This window comes from Typopeltis vanoorti, chromosome 22 (genome assembly GCF_054136105.1).
Source record: "Typopeltis vanoorti isolate ZY-2024b chromosome 22, IOZ_Tvanoo_1.0, whole genome shotgun sequence".
NCBI classification, from domain to species: domain Eukaryota; kingdom Metazoa; phylum Arthropoda; class Arachnida; order Uropygi; family Thelyphonidae; genus Typopeltis; species Typopeltis vanoorti.
In genome coordinates, this window is record NC_143570.1 from 23,318,913 (window position 1) to 23,339,860 (window position 20,948).

At 35.1% G+C, this 20,948-nt stretch overlaps 1 protein-coding gene across 1 annotated transcript in view; it reads left to right on the forward strand.

Annotated features, from left to right (window-relative positions):
• The window catches only part of LOC150094212 (AFG1-like ATPase), a 299,001-nt gene that overhangs the window by 205,264 nt on the left and 72,789 nt on the right, over positions 1-20,948 (forward strand). The window contains exons 8-10 of the mRNA XM_090411886.1: positions 5,068-5,150; positions 6,588-6,658; positions 13,806-13,906. Coding sequence (XP_090268012.1) covers positions 5,068-5,150; positions 6,588-6,658; positions 13,806-13,906 — 255 coding nt within the window. The remainder of the gene's footprint in view (positions 1-5,067; positions 5,151-6,587; positions 6,659-13,805; positions 13,907-20,948) is intronic.

Here is a 20,948-nt window from a genome sequence, read left to right on the forward strand (position 1 = left end):
CCTCCGACGAACTGATGGATCTGCATCGCGAGCAACAGCAAGAGGTTATGGAGGAGATCTCGTCTGAGGAGGAGGAGAAAAAGACGGAGACATCCCTCTCTTCAAATGAGATTAGGGAGGTGTGTAAAATGTGGGAAACAGTGCAAAATTTTGTAGAAAAGCACCACCCAAGTAAGGCTGTGGTAGTGCGAGCGATGAATCTGTTTAACGACAATGCAATGTCATATTTCCGTGAAATCCTCAAAAGGAGGCAAAAGCAAGTGTCATTGGATAGATTCCTTGTTAAAGTCGCACAAAAAGAAAAAGAGTCAACAGATAGCAGTGATTCCATTAGTGACAATGAAAGTCATCCTACCCAGTACAATTACTGTAATATGTAATTGTAATTTGCAGTAATTAATAAATCCGATTACTTTATGTATATTACATTTAAATAATAAAAATATAAAAAGGTATACGAAGGTATACGTATTTTGTATTAATCATTTTTATATGAATATTTTTGAGTTTTGGAACAAATCATCTGAGTTTCCATTATTTCTTATGGGGAAATTCGCTTTGATATACGAGTGCTTTGGATTACAAGCATGTTTCCTGAACGAATTATGCTCACAAACCAAGGTACCATTGTGTATATATATATATATATATATATATATATATATATATACATACATACATACAGGTAACCCTCATATAAAGCAGTACTTATACAACGCAGTTTCGATATAATGCGGTCTACAATTTCTAGTAACCCTTTATTTATTTTTTTTTTCATATTTTTCACTGCGGGTCTTAAAAATCAAATTTTATCGTCATTAAATTCTGTCTGCCCATATCACGTAATTATAAGTATCGAATTTAGTTTATTGCATCACTTAATAAGGTACTGTACAGAGGCTTTTGCAGTCTGTGTCATTCTCAAGAAATAGTGCAATTAGAGATAGATGGAATAAAAACGGTCCTAACTAAAAAATCACATGTCCCCTCTCACAGAAACTATGCTGTATAGACTTAAGCAAAACCATATGTTGCACTGAAACACAGTTTCTAACTAAAAACTATTGTCCAATTTTTCAATTATGAAATAAGTGTTTGTTTTATTGCATTTGAAATTCTCAATGTCATTATGACAGATCACAAAGGCTAACTTAAAATAAAAGGCTACCAAGAATTGAAACATGCCATATAATGAATATGTGAGGTTCGCCTGCCACCTCAAATGTAAACAAGAAGCCATAAAATTTAACCAAGGATGAAACATTTGTGTGAGTTGAATCAGTCAGTAAAGAGAAGTTCCGTCGGAACGATAAATGACACCGTGTTGTGAATGTGTTAAAACTAATAGTGAATAAGACTATGCTTTTTTATATGATGTTCATCAAGTAGCTTTATTTTATTATCCTACATGTTTCACCAAGATTTTTCTATCAACATCTTCAGGGATTACAAATATGAAGGTAACAGACTAGGTTATAACTGATGGTTCTAATTCATACAAAAAATTTGTATTGAACGAGGCAATGCGCATGTCTCGGGAATATGATTTATTCGTTATGGTTCATGATGTAATTGTCATGAAAGTTCATTTCTTTGATGTTTAATGATCTGATTAAAGCTTTCCAAATTTCTGGTAAGGTTAGACCTTGATTCTTGTTTAGATTTTCAGTTTTACAGGCGACTTTAGCTGCTTCCTCGAAGGTTCTTGAATGGTAGTTATCTTCTATATAGGGTATAAGGCTCTTATCCCACTCAATGTGATGGTTAGTAGAGGCAAAGTGGCAAGAAAGGCCTGAAATGTCTTGTCTGTTGTTTCTGACATATCTTATGTGTTCTTTCTTTCTCGTTTCAAAGCTTCTAGAGGTCTGACCTACATAACTAATACCCCATGAGCAAGGTATATTATATACTCCAGAGTACTTGTAGAATGGATGAGGATCTTTCGGTGATCTTAAAAATTTCCGAATAGTGTTGATTGGCTTGTTTTAACCACAGCAAAAAAAACACTAATAGTGAATGTTGTTATGACAGTTTCAGATGTTATGGAATTCAATTGAAGAGAATTAGCATTTCAACTCAACACTTGTCGGTTACTTTTGTCTTTGGGTTGCACGATCTTTTGCTAATACCGCACCAATCATATGCACATCTTTAGAGCTGCTGTCTTGTGTAAAACAAAATTCAGCTTGTACGTATTGTAACAATAAAAAAAAAACTTGAATAATTTATAAGAGTATAAAAGGATATCACCTGTAAATCGTTGACATGCCAGCAAAATTCTCTGACGTGCCATGTCTGGCACGGGTGCCATAGGTTTGCCAACTAGGGTTTACTGTATAAAGTGTTTATTGTTGAAAATTGTCTTCGTTTTCTGCCAGGAAAGCGCATTTAAAATCAAGTGTGTTAATCTCAAGCTGAGCAGTTTATTTTCTGGTGAGTTACATACATATGAGAATATGAGAATTATACAAATGGTATCCAAGAGATTTCAAGTGGTGACGGCCACTTAAAGAACATCTACAAAATGTTATTTCTGAAGACAGTGATGATGATTAAAATATGCGCTTTATTTTATTGTGTCTAAAACATTTATGCATTATGTGCAATGAAATTTATATACAATTTGTAATTTTGATAATTTTATACTACGTATTTGTCTCATAGTTGTTTTTGTTGGATACGTCATTGTTTTATAATTAAAAAAAAACGATTTCAGAACCTAACCCTACTTTTTCTATGTGATCTAAGTCTCATATAATGCGATTTATATAATGCGGCATTTCTATGGAACCTAACATCCGCATTATACGAGGGTTACCTGTATATATATGATTCTTACATTGAACTGATAAAATAATGAAACAACTCGATACCAAATTATATTGCACAAAAATTTACAAAAATAAAAAAAATAGCTATCAAAACAGTAATTCCTAACAATTATCAAATATCTATTTAAACATTTTTTAAGTAGAAAAACTTGAATTGCTTATTGAAGCAATTCAAGAAAAATGTTATGACATTTTGAATTACACTGTTTTCACTTTTACAACTACATTTGTTTGATTTACTATTTCCTTTAGAATTATATCTTTTAAATCCTTGGCCTCCAAATAATGAATTTTTTCTTGCACATTCTTATAAGCTAATTGTTTTATCAGAAGCCTGTTCAGGCTTTATAAATACTTCATTACAAATCGTAAACTAATTTGTAGCATATGACTGACATAATTTCTCATGTTTAGTTCCCAATGCATAAAAACCATTATGTTTTGTAGTTACCACAGAAAAAAGATTATTCCTTGAATCGCCTCTATCTATGCCCTCTGTCCAAAAAAGAAACCGAACTTTTGATAGAAAATAAAACACAGGCCAATTATAATTATTCAAATCATTTATTTCAATCAATATACTCTCCCTCAGCTTTGATACCTCATTTGGCATGGTCAATTAATTCGTTAAATGAGTTCTTTATGTCAGTTTTTGGGATACTGTTGAGGGTCATGGTTACTGCCGCTTGAACATTTTCAATGGTGTCGTATTGCTTTCCTTTCATCAGCAAATGAAGTCGGGGGAAGAGAAAGAAGTCACAGGGTGCTAAATCAGATGAATACGGTGAGTGATCCAACATACAAACTTGGTTTTTGCTCAAAAACTGTCTCACAATGTTCGAATGATGAGAATGTATTATTGTGCAAAAGTGATCAGCATCATGATGTTCATGCCGTACGCGACGAATTCTAGTTATCAGTCGCTTCAAAACTTCGAGATAAAACTCACCATTGATCGTTTGGCCAGGCAGAATGAATTCTTTGTGGATAATGTCCTTGGAATCGTAGAAACAAATCAGCATTGTCTTTACTTTTGACTTCTCCAAGCTACTTTTTTTTGGATGCCCCTCTTCTGGTGGTCTCCACTCAGCACTCTGGTGCTTTGTTTTGGACTTATACTCAAAACACCACATTTTGTCACCAGCAACTATCACTTCAAGAAAGTTTGAGTCCTTACAAGCGGTTTAATGAGGTCCTTGCAGTGTTTTCAATTTGATACATTTTTGGTCGTCGGGAACAAATAGCGAATTCAATTTACAAAGGCCCAAACTCTCGGTCAAAATATGCACAGTTGATTTTGGAATCTTCAGTTCATCTTCAATCAATCTCATGGACGATTTCGGGGTTTTCTTTGATGAAATCACGCACTTTTTGGGATGTTAACTTTCAGTCCAGTTTTTGGACGGCCCAGCTTTTCGTCATCCTCAAGCATCTCACAACCACTTTGAAATCGCTTAAACCATTCATAAACTTGAGTACGGGGTAAGCAATCATCACCCTATGCTTTTTGAAGCATTTGATACGTTTCGGTAAAACGTTTACCAAGTTTAACACAAAAGTCAATCAAATCTCTGTGAAACTTATTTTCCAACCATTTGTCAAAACACACTGTCCCTCTTGGTACTATAACTCAGCTTGTAATGAAACATATATGTCATCAACAGTTGACACAACACTAATGAAGGTTGCCACTTTCAACAACAAAAAGATACAACTGTTTCTTTTTGTTGTCACCACTAGTTTCTTCTATTTTTGAAAAGTTCAGTTTGTTTTTGGACAGAGGTTGTATATCAACATCAGGTATTTGCAGGCTTATACTGTCACCTTCCTTTGCAGGAGAAAATCTTTTGTGAGATCTTATCCTTTTATTGGCTTGCAATCCTAAATTGTACTCTACCATTTTTTGATTTTTAATTATGTTTTCCTTATTTTCTTCCTTCACCTACCTACCAGTCAACACATATTCATTAATCGAAGTAACCGTTTAATTTTGGAAAATATAAATGACTGGGGATTTTGATAAAATCACAAATATTAACCATAATATTCTCTAACATGTTTAGCAATTATTCATAATTCTTGGAGATTATATGTATATTTTCTATATATCAAATTCTCTATAATATATATTTAAATAATACTTTACTTTATTATTATTATTTATTTATCTATTAATTATTATTAATAGATAATAATTAATAATTCAGTTTTAATTGTTTGATGATTCTATAAATAGGAACACTGTACTGCTGAAGCTTTAGATTCTGGTATAGATTATAGACAGAAGTTTCTTCCCTCTGCAAACAGAACTTATTTTGTGTAAGTTGTATTTGTTTTTCTTGCATAAATTATTATTTAATGATTTATTATTATTATTATTATTTAATGAATAGAACATTAATTAAGCTTTGAAAACAAAACTCTTTTGACTCGGATCAAATGTGATGTATTTTCACTTAACTGAAATCTGAAATTTATTTTTGGATTAATTTATGGATAATGTCAGCATGGAGAGTTATTTTCATTGTTATTTTCTTGTTCATTATTTCTTTGATTAAGACTGCTTGATTCAGAACTCTTTTTCTAATGCTCATTTGGCATAGTATGTAGATTGTATCATAGTGGCCTGTGTTGTTAAACCAGTTGTAGGTTAGGTTCAAATTGCTTGAAGAAAGATTATTTTTTTTATTTCTAATGCTGATTTTGTATAATACACAAAATGTAGGACAGCAATTTCTGTCAAACCGTTCTAGGTTCAAGACTGCATGACAAATTATTCTTTATCTGCAGTGATGCTGTCTCTGTCAAGGTCCTATGAACAGTTGTTCTCAACTTTTTTCCACTTGTGTATCTCTTTTAAACCCATTTCTATAAATTGTATCACTTGTTTTTAAATACTGACACTTTTGTTCAGTGCCTATCTTAATGTAAAATAGTGGAAATGAGGTAATGAGTTGGGAAAGGAAAATTACTACACTAAAAGTACAAACCACTGACTTAATTTTACAATATATATTCATAACACAGAAATAAGTATAGCTTCATGTTAAATATTGATAATGATGATCAAGTATTTAACAAACCTTTTGATTTATTATTATTAATAATATTTATTTGTGTTATCTGAAAAGTCTGTAATAATTGGTATACAGATCACTATTGAAACATTGTTTCAATCGGCTAGTGATCTGGTCTAAGAAATTATCATTTCTTAGTAACACGCGATTGTTCTGGAAAGGAGGATGGATGACAAAAGTGATGCATGAACTGTGTGTAATAATTGGTAGAAGAGTGGTTTGGGGGAGGGGTTCATAGCCGTGCCCTCACCAATCATCATTCACTAATGTGACTTAGTTTTGAAGTGTCTCCATTAGCAGTAATTCAAACTTAATATTTATTGTTCCATAACTAACATTTTGCATTTTGTTTACTTTACTTGTTTTTCCACCATTGCTGATTATTTTTCGTGTATCCCTGGGGGTACGCATACCACCAATTGGGAACCAGTATCCTATGATAATGATTCAATATGATTCAAAATGATTCAATAGTTATTTAACTAAAGTAGGTTTGTCATTAACCGAGTTTTTAACTGCATATAATTTTACAACTTGTTTATTTTTCTTTGTAATTTAATTAAGTTATATATTTATTACCCAGTTTAAATCAGTAAAAATTATTTATCAGTTAAATAAGTTAAACAAGGAGTGACACACCAAATTATAACTCTAAATCTGCTGTACTTTTTTTTCCCAGGAGGTCGGAGTGTAATACAGATCAAGAATTGAATAAGCTGTTTAAAATACTTGCAAGCCGTGAAAATGATGGTAAACATTTGCTTTTTCCTTGGTATATTTTAATCTACTAAAAAAATAAAAAAAAGCAGTTACTAAGAAAATAGGAAAATGGTTAGAAAATTGACATAAACTGGGTTTTATATTGGCCGAAGGATTTTAACTGATACTAAGTAAGAAATACCAACAAGTTTCGCCAACTTAGTATTTAGTATTTCGCCAACTTAGTATTTAGTATTTCGCCAACTTGGTATTTCTTACTTAGTATCAATTAAATTCTTCGGCCAATATAAAACCCAGTTTATGTCAATTTTCTTACGTTTTAGATAGTCGAAAATAACATAGAATCATTAGGAAAATGGTTGTCATTTAGAGAACTATTTGTTTTACAATTTTATTAGGGATAAGGTTTGCAACTGTTATTCTGTTTGCTCAAAATTTCAGAGACATTCATTTCTCAACAATTAAAACAATAATATTAGCCAAGTACTTCATTTAAATTGAAGTCATCTTCCTATTTTTTCAGTACTTGCCTCATTTTTTTTTTTTAATTCTATGCATTGTTTTTGTTAGGAAATGTCATTTATTATTATTACTATTATTTTTCTTTTTAGATAATGTAGCTTCTTACAAGATACCTGTTTTAACATTTATGTAGTTAAGATGAACTGTTTAATGAACAACTCCTTCCCCCCCCCCCAGTTGAGTAATTTAAAAAAATATATATATTGATCACATGCATGAGAGGTCAAAAAACCTGTATGCACATCATTGCCATATGTGGGATGCAGGTGAGGATTGAGAAAGAAGTTTATTGACATTTTTCGTGAAGAGTTGTGGGAATAATTTGTGAGAAAAGCTGTTCAGGGGACAGAGGCATATGGAATAAAAAAAAGGAAGAATAAAAGCAGGTTTCATGTTTGAAGTTGCACTGTAAAGGAATCCTGGCAGTTACTGCTGCTGTTTTAACAGGCCCAACAAAAAATGGTGGAATGATGGTTCCCAGTTCAGTGGAGAAGTGACCATGGAAGTACCTGTAGAACAGATACAGTGCTGAAACATTGTATCTGAAATAGAGGTTCAAATAAGTTTGTAAAGGAGGATCATCTAAAATTTGAATTGATTTCCTCTGGACAGCATCAACAATTTTAAGGGAGGTCTTAGATGCACTATCCCAAACATGAGCAGTATTCTAAAGATGGACAGATTTCAGATTTGTGTAGAGTTAGTAGCTAAATGGGTGAAAAATAGCATCTTAAGCAGAAGAAAATGCCTAGTTTTTTAGATACCGAGGAAGCATGGAGATAAATGTTAGTCCAAGCAGAAGGAGATCTAATCTTATCTGGTGATTTGTGTATTACTGAGGGTAGGTGAACTGAGATCCATTTTGTGAGAAAAAAAAAAAAAGGCAAGACACCCTCTACTGAGCAGATGGATGGGTGTAGTGAATGCCTGATGAACATCTCTGACCAGAGTGCATAACCCCAACTGTGAAATTCAGAGGTGGTGGGTGTGATGGTATGGTCCTCTTTTTCCTGGTTTGGCCTTCACCACATGTGGCTGGCCTCCACAGAGCCCTGATCTCGATCTTATTGAACATCTATGGGAGGAACTGGAGCATCGGGTAAGGTCAAGGGACGTCCACCCCACAATAATCCAGGACCTTATTACATGCCTATAGAAAGAATGGTCCATAATTCCCATTGATCGCTATTGTATACCTGTGGATAGCGATGAATCACATTGCCCCCATATGCCTTGTAGGAATACTGTAGTCATCACAGCGAAAGGAGGTCTTACATCTTATTAAGGGGCCCACTATGGCTGTTTGTTTGTTTATCACTGTAAGGTGTTTGTTGACTTCTTTCAAAGCACTATATATCAGAATACTGTTAATCTTAATCTAATAAAATATCTTCATGCAGAACTATAACTTTAGGTGTGGGCCAGACCTGTGCATTCAGCATTGGTACACAGACTTGTGGCCAGTCATGCTGAAGGAGGAATGGGTCAAAAGTATGATCAGTTATAATGTCATAATACTTTTGGCATTAGTGGCATGTGGAAATCTTATAGACTTGGAAAGAAGTGCCATCATAGGATGCCATATCAGTTTGATAGCATCCAAAATTAATAGTAGGAAGCATTATCAGAAATGTGAAGTTGTTGCCTTAACCAAGACATTCCAAAGCCCCCTGGAAATTAATAGTTGCTAAATTCCTTATGAGGGGCGACGAAGAATGTCCAAAAAGTGTAACAACACCAGAAATCATTGATCAAGTGCACGATATGGTATTGGATGACCGGCAAGTCAAAGTGCGTGAAATTGCTGAGACTATTGGCATTTCAAAAAGAACTTGTAGGATATATTTTGCATGAAAAATTGCAAATGAAAAAGCTTTGCACAAGATGGATGCTACACTTGCTCACAGCAGATCAAAAACGCACTCACATGAAAATCTCTGAACAGTGAATAAAACTGATTTTGTGCATCAATTTATTACTATGGATGAGACTTGGATTCACCATTACACACCAGAATCCGAACAGCAGTCAAAACAGTGGACAGAAGCCAATTGTTCAGCACCAAAGAAGACAAAGTCGGTTCCATCAGCAGGAAAGGTCATGGCATCGGTGTTTTGGGATGCTAAAGGCATTTTGTTTATTAATTATCTTGAAAAGGGTAAAACAATAACCCGGGAATATTATTCCGATCTTTTAACCAGACTAGATGAAAAAATTCGTGAGAAAAGACCCGGTTTGCAGAAGATAAAAATCATCTTTCATCAGGACAATGCACTAGCCTACAAAGGTGTTTTGGCATTGAATTGTTGGAACATCCACCCTATTCCCCAGATTTGGCTCTCTCTCTGACGTCTGTCTCTTCCCAAAACTAAAACTCTTCCTCGCTGGTCAGCGTTTATCTTCAAATCAAGAGGTGATTGTAGCTGTAGAGGAGTATTTTGCAGATCTTTCTGAGAACCACTATAGGGACGGGATAATGACGCTAGAGCATTGCTGGAATAAATGTATGAGTCTTAAGGGAGATTATGTTGAAAAATAAAAATAATTTTGAAATTATAAATTCATTTTTTCATTGTTAGGCTGAGAACTTTTCAGACCACCCTCGTATAAGAGTGGTATGGAAACTGCAGCGACTAGTGTGGAAATGATGAAGCAGAAATTATTATGAGTCTCTCTCTAAGGATTCAAATCATTAGTAGGACACTATGCAAAGACCTACACAATCTCAGTTTTATATTATTATTATTGTTGCTTGGCACCTCCAAGGAGTCCCAAAGACTCATCGAAGGAGAGCACCTACTCTACAACTCTCCGTCTCCACCACTCAGTCCACCAACTACAGTGAATCGCAACTACGATCATCATCTACACCAATGTCATCTACTGCCCACCACCACTAGTATTTTCACAGACAATCACGAACATCCATGCTCACGGTGGAATTCGAACCCACAACCTTTTGGCCATTTTGCAGATACTCGGCCAACCAGGCCGATATTGCATCAGCTGTGGATTGAACAGTGCAGACTACATTGATGTAAAGAACGTTATTATTATTATTATTATTATTATTATTATTATTATTCAGGACTTCTATGAAGTCATGACTCACTGTGAGAGGCCCATCTTAAACAACACAAAGTCCATCATACCAGTCACCATTCTATTAGACAGTGTGTTCCACAGTCCAATACCTTCCATACAAAAAAAAGCCACTTCCATCTTCTTACTTGTCATTTCCATTTACAAATTCTAGGAATGATCACTCGTCCGTGTTTTTTTCTCTCTTTCTCACTACCTATCAACATTTTAAATGACTCAATCATATCACCACTTTGTTTCTATTCACTAAATTCTGCAGTATGCATGCTCTCACTGTCCTCGTGACTAACACTGTAGAGTCCTAATATCATTTTTGTTATCCACTCCAAAGTTGATTTATCTCATTCAAATCCCAGTGGCCAGATCTGAGCACAGTAATGCAGATGTAGTCTGATCAGGGCTTTATACAATGGAATCACCACTCTTTTATCTCTGCTGTTCAACACCCTCTTTTGGGTTACATTCATCTTTCATGATATTTTCTCTATACTGCTTCAAATTTCTATTGATCATTACTCCAAGATCTCCTCCACTTTCTCTAGTATAGAATATTCATTAGAATATTCAATTTTTCATCAGTGAACCCCAGGTTTCATGATCTTGCATCTCATTGCATTAAAAGTAATATCTCTGCTCATTTGACCACCTGTCCAGCTGTATTCAATTCCTCCTGAGGGATCACAACATCAGTGCTATCACTAATAACCCTTCCCAGCTTCCCCTTAAAATCTACTAACAATGTCACTGACATAAAGGTTAATGTTTACTCTTAAAACTTTTGCCCCTCTTCTTCTTCATTGATACCACTCCCTCATACACAACTCTTATGTCTGTCAGCCAGCCAATCTTCAGTCCAGCTTAATATCTAAACTCATATGCTGTAACTTAAATATCAATTTATAATGTAAAATCCAAAAAGAGGGCAGCATATGTGTGCCTTTCCCTCATCAACCACTCTTGTTACTATATTATGAAATGCAATCGTATTGAAGGTCACTGGGATATACTGTTTGGCTAAGGAGTTAGTGTATCCACTCTCCAACCAGCAGGCTATGGGCTCAAATCCCACTGCAGGCATAGATATTTGTGATTGTCTTGGGTGTGGGAGATGAATTTCATTGCCTGGCGTGATACCACCATCCCACTTATTGGTAGCCTGAAATGACAAAAAAATTCTCTGTTTGGTTTCTAGAGCAGGGTTTCCAGACTGTGTAAAAAAGAAATAAAAATACCAAAATACCCAAAAAATACACAAAATTAATAAAAATAGAAGAAACAAATCCTTAGCTATCCACAATACAGTACTATAGATTTGGATATAGTACTGTATTATGGAAGCTACATAAAAAAAATAAATAAATAAATAAAATTACTGAAACAAGAGCTCCCTTGACCCTCATAGATATCCTTTCCTGCTCAATTATGTTTGGTCTTTAGAATGTTGGAGGCCCATAATCACATTACACCCTTTTCCCATCAAGTGGATGAGTGTGTAGGTGGCAGTTGAAGGAATACTGTGTCTGAGAGCATCTTTCAAACTGGGTTTCATGGTAAAGGTGTAATTGATCTAATGCTGTTTTTTTTTTTTTTTTTTTTTCTAGATATGGATTCAGATCTTTGGTTCTATCCAGAAGGATTAATGTCTTCTAATATGCAGCCTTCTGGATGATGCAATTCTTTCTTCAGTGTTGTAGTTTTAAGGAGCAGACCAATTTCTCTTTCATCACATCAAAATATTCCCCCACTCCACTACCCATTTCTCTTTCATCACAACAGTTCACTGTATCATACTATAGGTGCTGTTGCAGTATGGTTTGAGGGAAATGATCTGGGAAAAACTTGATTGGGCTGTACAAATTCTTGAACTCTAACCAATGCAACAGTTTTTTGATGAACTGGAACCACCATCTGCCATGTTGAAGGAAGATTGACCCAAAATACCTTGACTTGTATTTTCACAAAGTGGTGGATGGTATCTCTAGAAGGATGAAAAATGTGATCATTGCCAGAGGAGGACTCGCATCCTTTTAAGTTTTTTTTTTTTGGAAATCTAATACTCTCTCAATACTTATTTCAAAGTAATGTATCTTATACCAAATAGCCTTAAATGCTTCTGTCTTCTCTTCCTACCAGATTTCTGTTGATCACAGTTCACTTTTATAGGGATAGTGTGTGTCTCTCTGACAGAATGTTCCTATGACACATTCATTCATTCATCATGCCCCTAATTATTGAATATCTATACTACACAGTATCCTTTTTCATAGATTTATGTGCCATTCCTTGGTTGTTGTTTTTTCTCTCTTTCAGAAATAATTTCACATCTTCTCTTTTTCTGAACATCTCCTTTCAGGTCATTTGTGCCTATAATGTGCACTCCTTGATGTATTTTCACAGTCTCAGTCAGTTTCACAAATCTTCCTTCTCTTAGAAAACATGTTTTTTTGTCATTCATTTAATCAGTACAGTCTTAATATCCTTTTTATCATGTTTAAATTCTATTTCTTCACCACTTTTCTTTCAGACTGGTTTCCTTTCTCTTGCCTAATATAATGGATTCATATTAGCCCACTTGGCTTTTTATCATTCTGCTCTCTAATCTTTTGTACATTTCCCCCTTTTCTCACTCATCATCACTTATTTTGCTTAACTTTCACTCTATTCTATTCCATCATTTTTATTTATTTCATTATTATCTTTTATGTTCATTCCTGTCTTGCATTTAGAGATCTTTACTTTTTGGTGCTCTGCCATACTCTTATTTTTATGTTCATTCTCTTTCATAGTTTTAAACTTAGAATCTCTCACATACTTTGGATAAAATATATGCCTCCTGTATACACACTCTCTTTCCTTTTTTCTCCACCCATCCTGAATTATATTGCCTTTTATATATTCTTCAGCAAATGTATATATCACAAAGACAGAGACAAAACTACCTCAAGTCTTATTTAAAAAAAAAAAAAAAAGCACAATAGCAATGACAGATGTTTTTCTGTCATTGCTACTGTTTACTAGTCATATACTATGCTACATTTCCATGAAGTTATTTTATTAATTTAAAATATCCCCTCCACTGCACTACACACATCATATAAGTAATAAGAACAAATCAGCTTCTTTTTATTGTTTATTTCTTCAGCTAATTAAATGATAGCTTATGTACAGTAATAACTGCATTACATTTTAAGCACACTAACACTACAATACTAATCAGAATTCAGTTGACTTTTACTGTAGTAAACACTATAAAAAAAAACTACCAAAAAGAATAGGCCAATGTCCCATAGGCAAAATGCTGTTCTAAAAAATTCACTATAGCAAACTATCTATTACAACAGACTATTTCTGTGGTCCTCTTGAGTTTGCTATAGTGAGCGAACTTCAGATTTCTATCCATTTTTTGCCTTGAGATTTAAATTCAATAGAAAATACAAATATCATGATGTACATTGTTTAGAACTTTATACTGGTACAGTTTAGTTAATTTTTTTCTCCTTCACCTTTAATAATTAAGCATTAGTTTTTAAGACTACCAATTTGTGTTTTGCAGTAGTCCGTCCAAGAACCCTGACAATCAAAGGGCGAAATGTACTCTTACCTATAACATGTGGTCAAGTTGCAGATTTAACATTTGAACAACTTTGTGACAGAGTAAGAATTTAATTTCAGAAATGTTTGTTTTATTTATAGTGTTCAATTTGAAGAAATTAATAACACAGCTTTTCTAAGAACTCTTATTCATTGCTACGATCTCATATTCAGTTTAGATTTGTAAGTCCACATAAAATATATGTAGTAAATATATTTAACGTATTATTATATTATTATGTTTACTACATAATTATTATTATTATGATTCAGAGCCTTCATTGAGTCAAGACTCATTGTGGGAGGGTCACCCTAGAAAATTCTAAGTCTCTCATACCATCCTTTGTCCTTATTCACCATTCATGTTCTCACCACTTTCAGGCAGTGCATTCCACAGTTCATCAACCCTCCATGCAAAAAACCACTCTTCATCTTCTTGCTCACGATTTCCTTTTGAAACCATCCCTTTTTCATGGGCTGGTTCCTTTTCCTTGCTTCTTCCCCTTGTTCCACCAACTATAAGAACTCCTCAGTGTAGACCCTGTAACTACCTCTCAATAGTTAAATGTCTCAATTATCACCTCTCCTTTTGTCTACCAAACTTTGCAATCTGTGTTCCCTCAGTCTGTCATCATAAGTAACATTGTATTCTAATGATATCATCTTTATCTGCCTCTGCACTCTTTCCAAGGTTAGTTTATCATTTTATCCCCTTCAAATCCTGGGGACCAAATCTAAGCACAATCATCTAGATGTGGTCTGATCAGGGCTGGTACAATGGAACGACAACTCTTTTATCTCTGCTGGTCAGTGTCCTTCTCAGTATTGCAGCAATCCTCTGGGTTCTTCTACTTCCTCTAGCAGCCTCCCATTGTTGTATTCTAAACTTCAAGACTTTACATTTAGCTGAATTCAACTTACACTCATTCATTCATTTGCCCATCTGTCTATTTTATTCAAATCCTCTTGAAGGGCTACAACATCTGTACTATTACTAATAAGCTGTCCGCACGGTTAGCCTAGTGGCTCTGCGTTTTGCAACCATATGCCTGGGGAAGGAGTGTCCTGGGTTCGATTTCCATCGCTGATGTGAGGAGCTTAAGGATCTTCCTCAGCCATAGCCAAGTTAACCGGTCTTGGGCGTGGACAGCAGGGTCCCCCCCCCCAGTTTATCTGGGGTTTTTCTTCCTGCAAGCAGACAAACCAGCCCCGTGAACACACACGGATCTACAGCAATAAATACTTAACCCTCCCATGAGGGGCTCAACTCACCCCAATAGGGATGGGGAGAAAAGGGAGGAAACTCCATATGAATAAATATAAAAAAACTAACAAGCTTTCCCAGCTTGACATCATCTGCAAACAACTGAATATCCCCCTTTAATCCATTGACAATGTCATTGATATAAAGGTTAAACAATACATACAGCAATCTGTCGATTAATGCGCCCCCGATTAGTGCATTTTCGATTAGTGCGTAATTTTTTTATCTATACCCAAATTCGATTAGTGCGGCTCTAAAATTCGATTAGTGCACCTATATAGATTTTAAAAATAAATGCTACAGATTTTAAAAATTTTCTATCTATAAATTTTTATGGCTAACTATTTTAATAAATCACTCACCAGGATGAAATAATTTAGTTACCAATTTAAAACATTTTACAAAGTTATTTTTTAATGGCATACAGTACTACACTATTTATATGTATACAGTACTATGTTCCAAATTTACAGCCAAAATTTATGTCTTCTGCTAATTACATAGCATTTTGCTGATCATATCTTGTGCTTTGTTTGTGATTGTTTTCCTTACTTTTTTTATTTTACAGTATTTTCCCAACCTTTCGTCATGAGTAAAAGAATTAGTGAGCAAAAAAGTGGAAGTGTGAAAATGATTCAAAAAGTAATCTCATTGGAAGAAAAACAACTTGAAATAATAAAGAAAAATGAACAAGGTGAGTCCAGAGAAAAGATAGAACAAGAACACAAAAATGGGTGAATCATCTATAAGAGCAATTTTAAGCAAAATTGCTGAATACAAGGATAGGTAAGGATGCATTGGGTTCATCATGCATGCACTCGAAATCAAAGTATTGTAATGCTTGAATTAGAGAGACTTCTTTCTACATGGATTGAAGAGTGTAACCAAAAATGATCCCGCTAAGCACTGCCCTTGTTAAATCAAAAGCACTAAGTTTCTTTGCAACTTGAAATAAAGGGCTATCAATGATGGAAAACTAGAAGAATTCCACTAATGTTGAGTGGTTTGAGCATTTCAAAAAGAGAAATAACGTATATAATGTTCTAATCACAGACTAAGCTGCAAATGCAGATAAGGCTGTGGCCGTAAATTATCCAGAGATTTTGAAGAAAATTGTGTAAGAAGGGGGGGGGACTATTGTAACCAACAAATATTTAATGTCGATGAAACTGGCTATTTTTGGAAGCGAGTGCCTTCCAAGACTTTTCTGGCCAAATCAAAGACATCTCAGCCTAGTTATAAAGTTGCAAAGTCGAATGAAATTACTGCAAATGATTTTAGAGGCATTTCAAATGAATCTAAGTTAATTAAATCTCATTCTGAGAAATTGGGTGATTACAACCTGCTAAATTTAGATGCACAGTGTGAAGATCGTGAAGAATATGAAGAAAATTTAATCACTGACAAGCCCAAAGAGACTTCACAGAAACAATTTGAAAATATTTTTCGTGGAATCAAAGTTTTTAAGCAGCAATGCTTAGAGGCTGACCCTGATGAAGAGAAAAGCAGTAAAATTGCAGTAGTAGAAGAGGCCATAGTTCAACACCATGAGTTGTATGAAAAAAAGAAACAGAATGACTGCCAATCTATGTTAGCTCAATTTTTTGTTAAGAAGTAGAATAATAAATTTATATTCTGAATATGTTTTATTATCTTTCAGCTTCATAGTTTTCCTTTAACTAGGCCCTGAGACATACCCTAATTCTTGTATAAAAAAATAAGGGTCAAGAAAGAAATTTGAGGAACAAATTATACTTTTTCCCATCATCATCCTCTTCATCAAATTCCTGCCATGTACCCTCAAGGGGTGTACAGGATATTATTATTATTATTATTATTATTATTATTATCTCGGGCAACTCCAAGGAGTCGACAGACACATCGAGGGAGGCCCTAACATCATGTCAAAAGCAACTATTCGACATTCACACAGTATCTATCATACCTCACCTTGAACTCATTCATGGTCATAGCACCCACAACAGACTCTGGCAGCTTATTCCACTCATTCACCACTCTCCAAGTAAAAAGCCTAGTTCTAACACCCCTGCTAACCACACTCTTGCCCAGCTTCCATGTATGGCCCCTAGTCCTCCCACCACCAATCCTATTCTCAAAAATATCTTCTGGATTAATCCTATAGAAACCCTTCAGTAATTTGAATGTCTCAATCATATCACCACTTTTCTGCCTATCAACCAATTTTTGCAACCCACAAATCTTCAACCTGTTCTCATAAGGTTCATTCCACAGACCTGCTATCATCTTGGTCACTCGTCTCTGGATTCTCTCCACCTCCTCCCCATCAAGAAAAAACCCTGGCAGCCATATCTGGGCACAGCAGTCTAGATGGGGTCTTATCAAGGCTCGATATAGAGGAACAATAACTTGTTTGTCTCTGCTTGTTAAAGTATTTTTCAGAAGCCAAGTGATTTGATGAGCTGTTTTGGCCACTTGTGATGTGCCCCCCCCCCCCCCCTAAACTTCAACTCCCTATCCACCAACACTCCCAAATCCCTGGCCTCATCAATCTCCTGGAGTACGGTTCCACCAATGTGATATACTGCTACTAATCTTTTCACTCCAAAATGCATAACATTACACTTTGCCACATTAAATTGACATCCATTTTTCCCTAGTCCAGTCTTCCAAACTATTCAAATCATCCTGCAAAATTTTGACATCCTGTGCACTCACTATTGCTCTACCCAACTTTGCATCATCAGCAAACAAGTGAACACTCCCTCTCAGATCCTTTCCTATATCGTTAATGAATAAATTGAAAAGTAGTGGTCCAAGAACAGAACCCTGCGGCACACCACTAGTCACAAGCCGTCTTTTGGACTCCACTCCTGAATAAACCACTCTCTGGTATCTCTCCATCAACCACCCTCCTATCTATCTCACCAACCCTATATCCATCCCCATCTGATCCAGTTTACTGATTAGAGTAACATTTGGTATCCTGTCAATATGATAGTACTACATGAAAAATTTACATAATTACTAATTTCCTATCTTCAATTTTCCTCCAAATCAGTCTGTTACTTGTCAACACTCCAACATTATCAGATGTTAGATCTTAAATGAATGATTTCTTGGAAAGAAATCATTCATTTGGAATCTAACATATAAAACTTTCTGACAAAGAGAAATACCTGCACATAAGTAGCTGTAATTAAAAGTGAAACTTCTTCACTTTATGTAAAATTTGTATTCTTTATTTCAAATGCCTTATATTTAAGCTGATGTGATTATATTAAGATTTCATTTTTAAGTATGTCTAAAAAGAGAGATAATCTGATTTAAATTTAAGCCTCACTTAAGCTATGTAAAATTTACTGTGAGTCATCTAAAAAGTTGCTAAGTAATAATTCCTGGAAGGCATAAAGCTACATGTGTACAGCATAACGCTAGCAGCTATAGCTTATTCGGAAAATTACGTTGCTATGTATTCTGTGAATCCAAGTATAATAGCGTCGTAAAAGCAAAGGATGAACCCAAAGGGGTGAAAAGATAAGGGCCATGTGCAAAAGGGGGACTGAGAAAAGAGGGCGCTCTATAGAAGAATATAAGGGGTTGAGCCCGTATCAGAACACTCTCTCTTGTCATATTGTTTTCCTGTTTGGTGGATCGGAAGTTAGCGGGAATTTCGCATAAGGGGGTTGAAGTCTGTGATAAGATCTCGGACAGCGAGCGTTCTTAAAATGAAGTAGGATTCTATGCAAAGCTGAAGGTAAAATTCCACTCCTAGCAGAATCAAGCCGTCGCTGAAAAGTCCCATCGGATTGTTCCTGAAACGCAAAGATTTGAGTCCATTTTCAGCAGAAGGAATGAAGATAGTGTAACCCCTATGTTTGTGTATGGACAGCCAATAGATGAGAAGTATCCAGACATACAGTGGTGCAGAACGACGTGGAAAAAGCTCGGTAAGGTGCAATTACTCTAATTTTGGATGAAAGTTCATTAAAAGAGAGAAGATTGTTTACAAATGTGAAATTAAGAACTGCATTCAAGGGGTTGAGCCCGTATCGGAACACTCTCTCTTGTCATATTGTTTTCCTGTTTGGTGGATCGGAAGTTAGCGGGAATTTCGCATAAGGGGGTTGAAGTCTGTGATAAGATCTCGGACAGCGAGCGTTCTTAAAGTGAAGTAGGATTCTATGCAAAGCTGAAGGTAAAAATTCCACTCCTAGCAGAATCAAGCTGTCGCTGAAAAGTCCCATCGGATTGTTCCTGAAACGCAAAGATTTGAGTCCATTTTCAGCAGAAGGAATGAAGATAGTGTAACCCCTATGTTTGTGTATGGACAGCCAATAGATGAGAAGTATCCAGACATACAGTGGTGCAGAACGACATGGAAAAAGCTCGGTAAGGTGCAATTACTCTAATTTTGGATGAAAGTTCATTAAAAGAGAGAAGATTGTTTACAAATGTGAAATTAAGAACTGCATTCTAAAGAACTTTGTGGACAGTCTCTATTTAGAAAGTTAACCTCCTTTGAGAGTAAGAAGAATTGTTTGGAAGAGATCTTTTGTAATTTTGTATGTGATAGGATTAACTTAATGCGATAAGAATAGTAGAATTTAGTATCTCAGTAGCATTAGAATGTTTGTTAGTTTTCTCTTATGAGTAATACTACTGAAAGGAATTTAGCTTAACTTCATATCATTTGCTATATATCCCAACGTGCAGTTACTGTGTTTAGCGTGCCTTATAAGATTTAATTGTTTAGAATGTGTTAATCTCTTAGTTCGAGTTTTATTTAGTATTGAGCATAATTGAGTGTATGAATTTTGTATTGTGTTTTACATATTCCAATAAACAGGTCATATTTACCTGAACCTGAGTCATGCCTGATTACGATTCCAACTTACCACTCATAAAACTAGAACCTATTTTGTCGGGAAGGATTTAGAGAGTGAACATTAATATAGATTTAGGTCACGATTGCAATAATCTGAATCTATACAGCAGTTTAAATAAGATATTGTGTAAGAAAGCTAAGAATCTAGTATTGTCTCCCTGAGTAAGGATCTTTTCTACTATAGGATACTGGCTGGTGCAGCAAAATATAAATTCGCCAGGATCCGAAGAGGAGACAATCCTAGATATAAGAATAAGATTAAAGTAAGTGAATAAAGAGAATAAATCCCAAAAGATAAATGCTTTTCTTCCACAATTCTTCTCAACCATTTCTCAAGTATACTTGCATAAATCTTGCCAGGAACACTCAGTCGGGAAATACTTCTGTAATTCTCACATTCAGTTTTATTTCCCTTTTTATATATGGGTACTATGAGAGCTCTCCTCTCCAATCATCGGGAATTCGTCCCTCTGTCCAGGCTTTCTGAACTATGCAGTGCAGCCACTGTAAGACTCTTATACCACCATATTTCAGCATTTCTGGTCGAATATCATCTACTCCTGCTGCCTTTCCACATTTCAAGCCTTTGATGGCTTTTTTTACTTCAAATATGGATATGTATTCCTGACTGCATGCCTGGTCAGTGTTTTTTACCACTGTGCTGTCATCACTGCTTGTTTCATTTAGCAGTTTTTCAAAGTAATTACTCCATACTTTTTATATGGTTTGTAACTAGCTGTGAAGTCATATTTTCTTAGGATTTTTGTTAGTTTTTTTTGGATATATCCTAGATATATGGAATTGTGATAGATTGAGTAATCTCTGCTATCAGGGGGGGGGGGGGGGGGATTTTGGTTAACTGGTTTTAATTTTTTTTTTTTTTTGGTGGGGGGGGTTGTAGCCATTGGCTAAGAATGTGTTAAGGATATAGTTAAATTCAGTAGTTAGGGCATTTTAATTGGAACTGATTCATT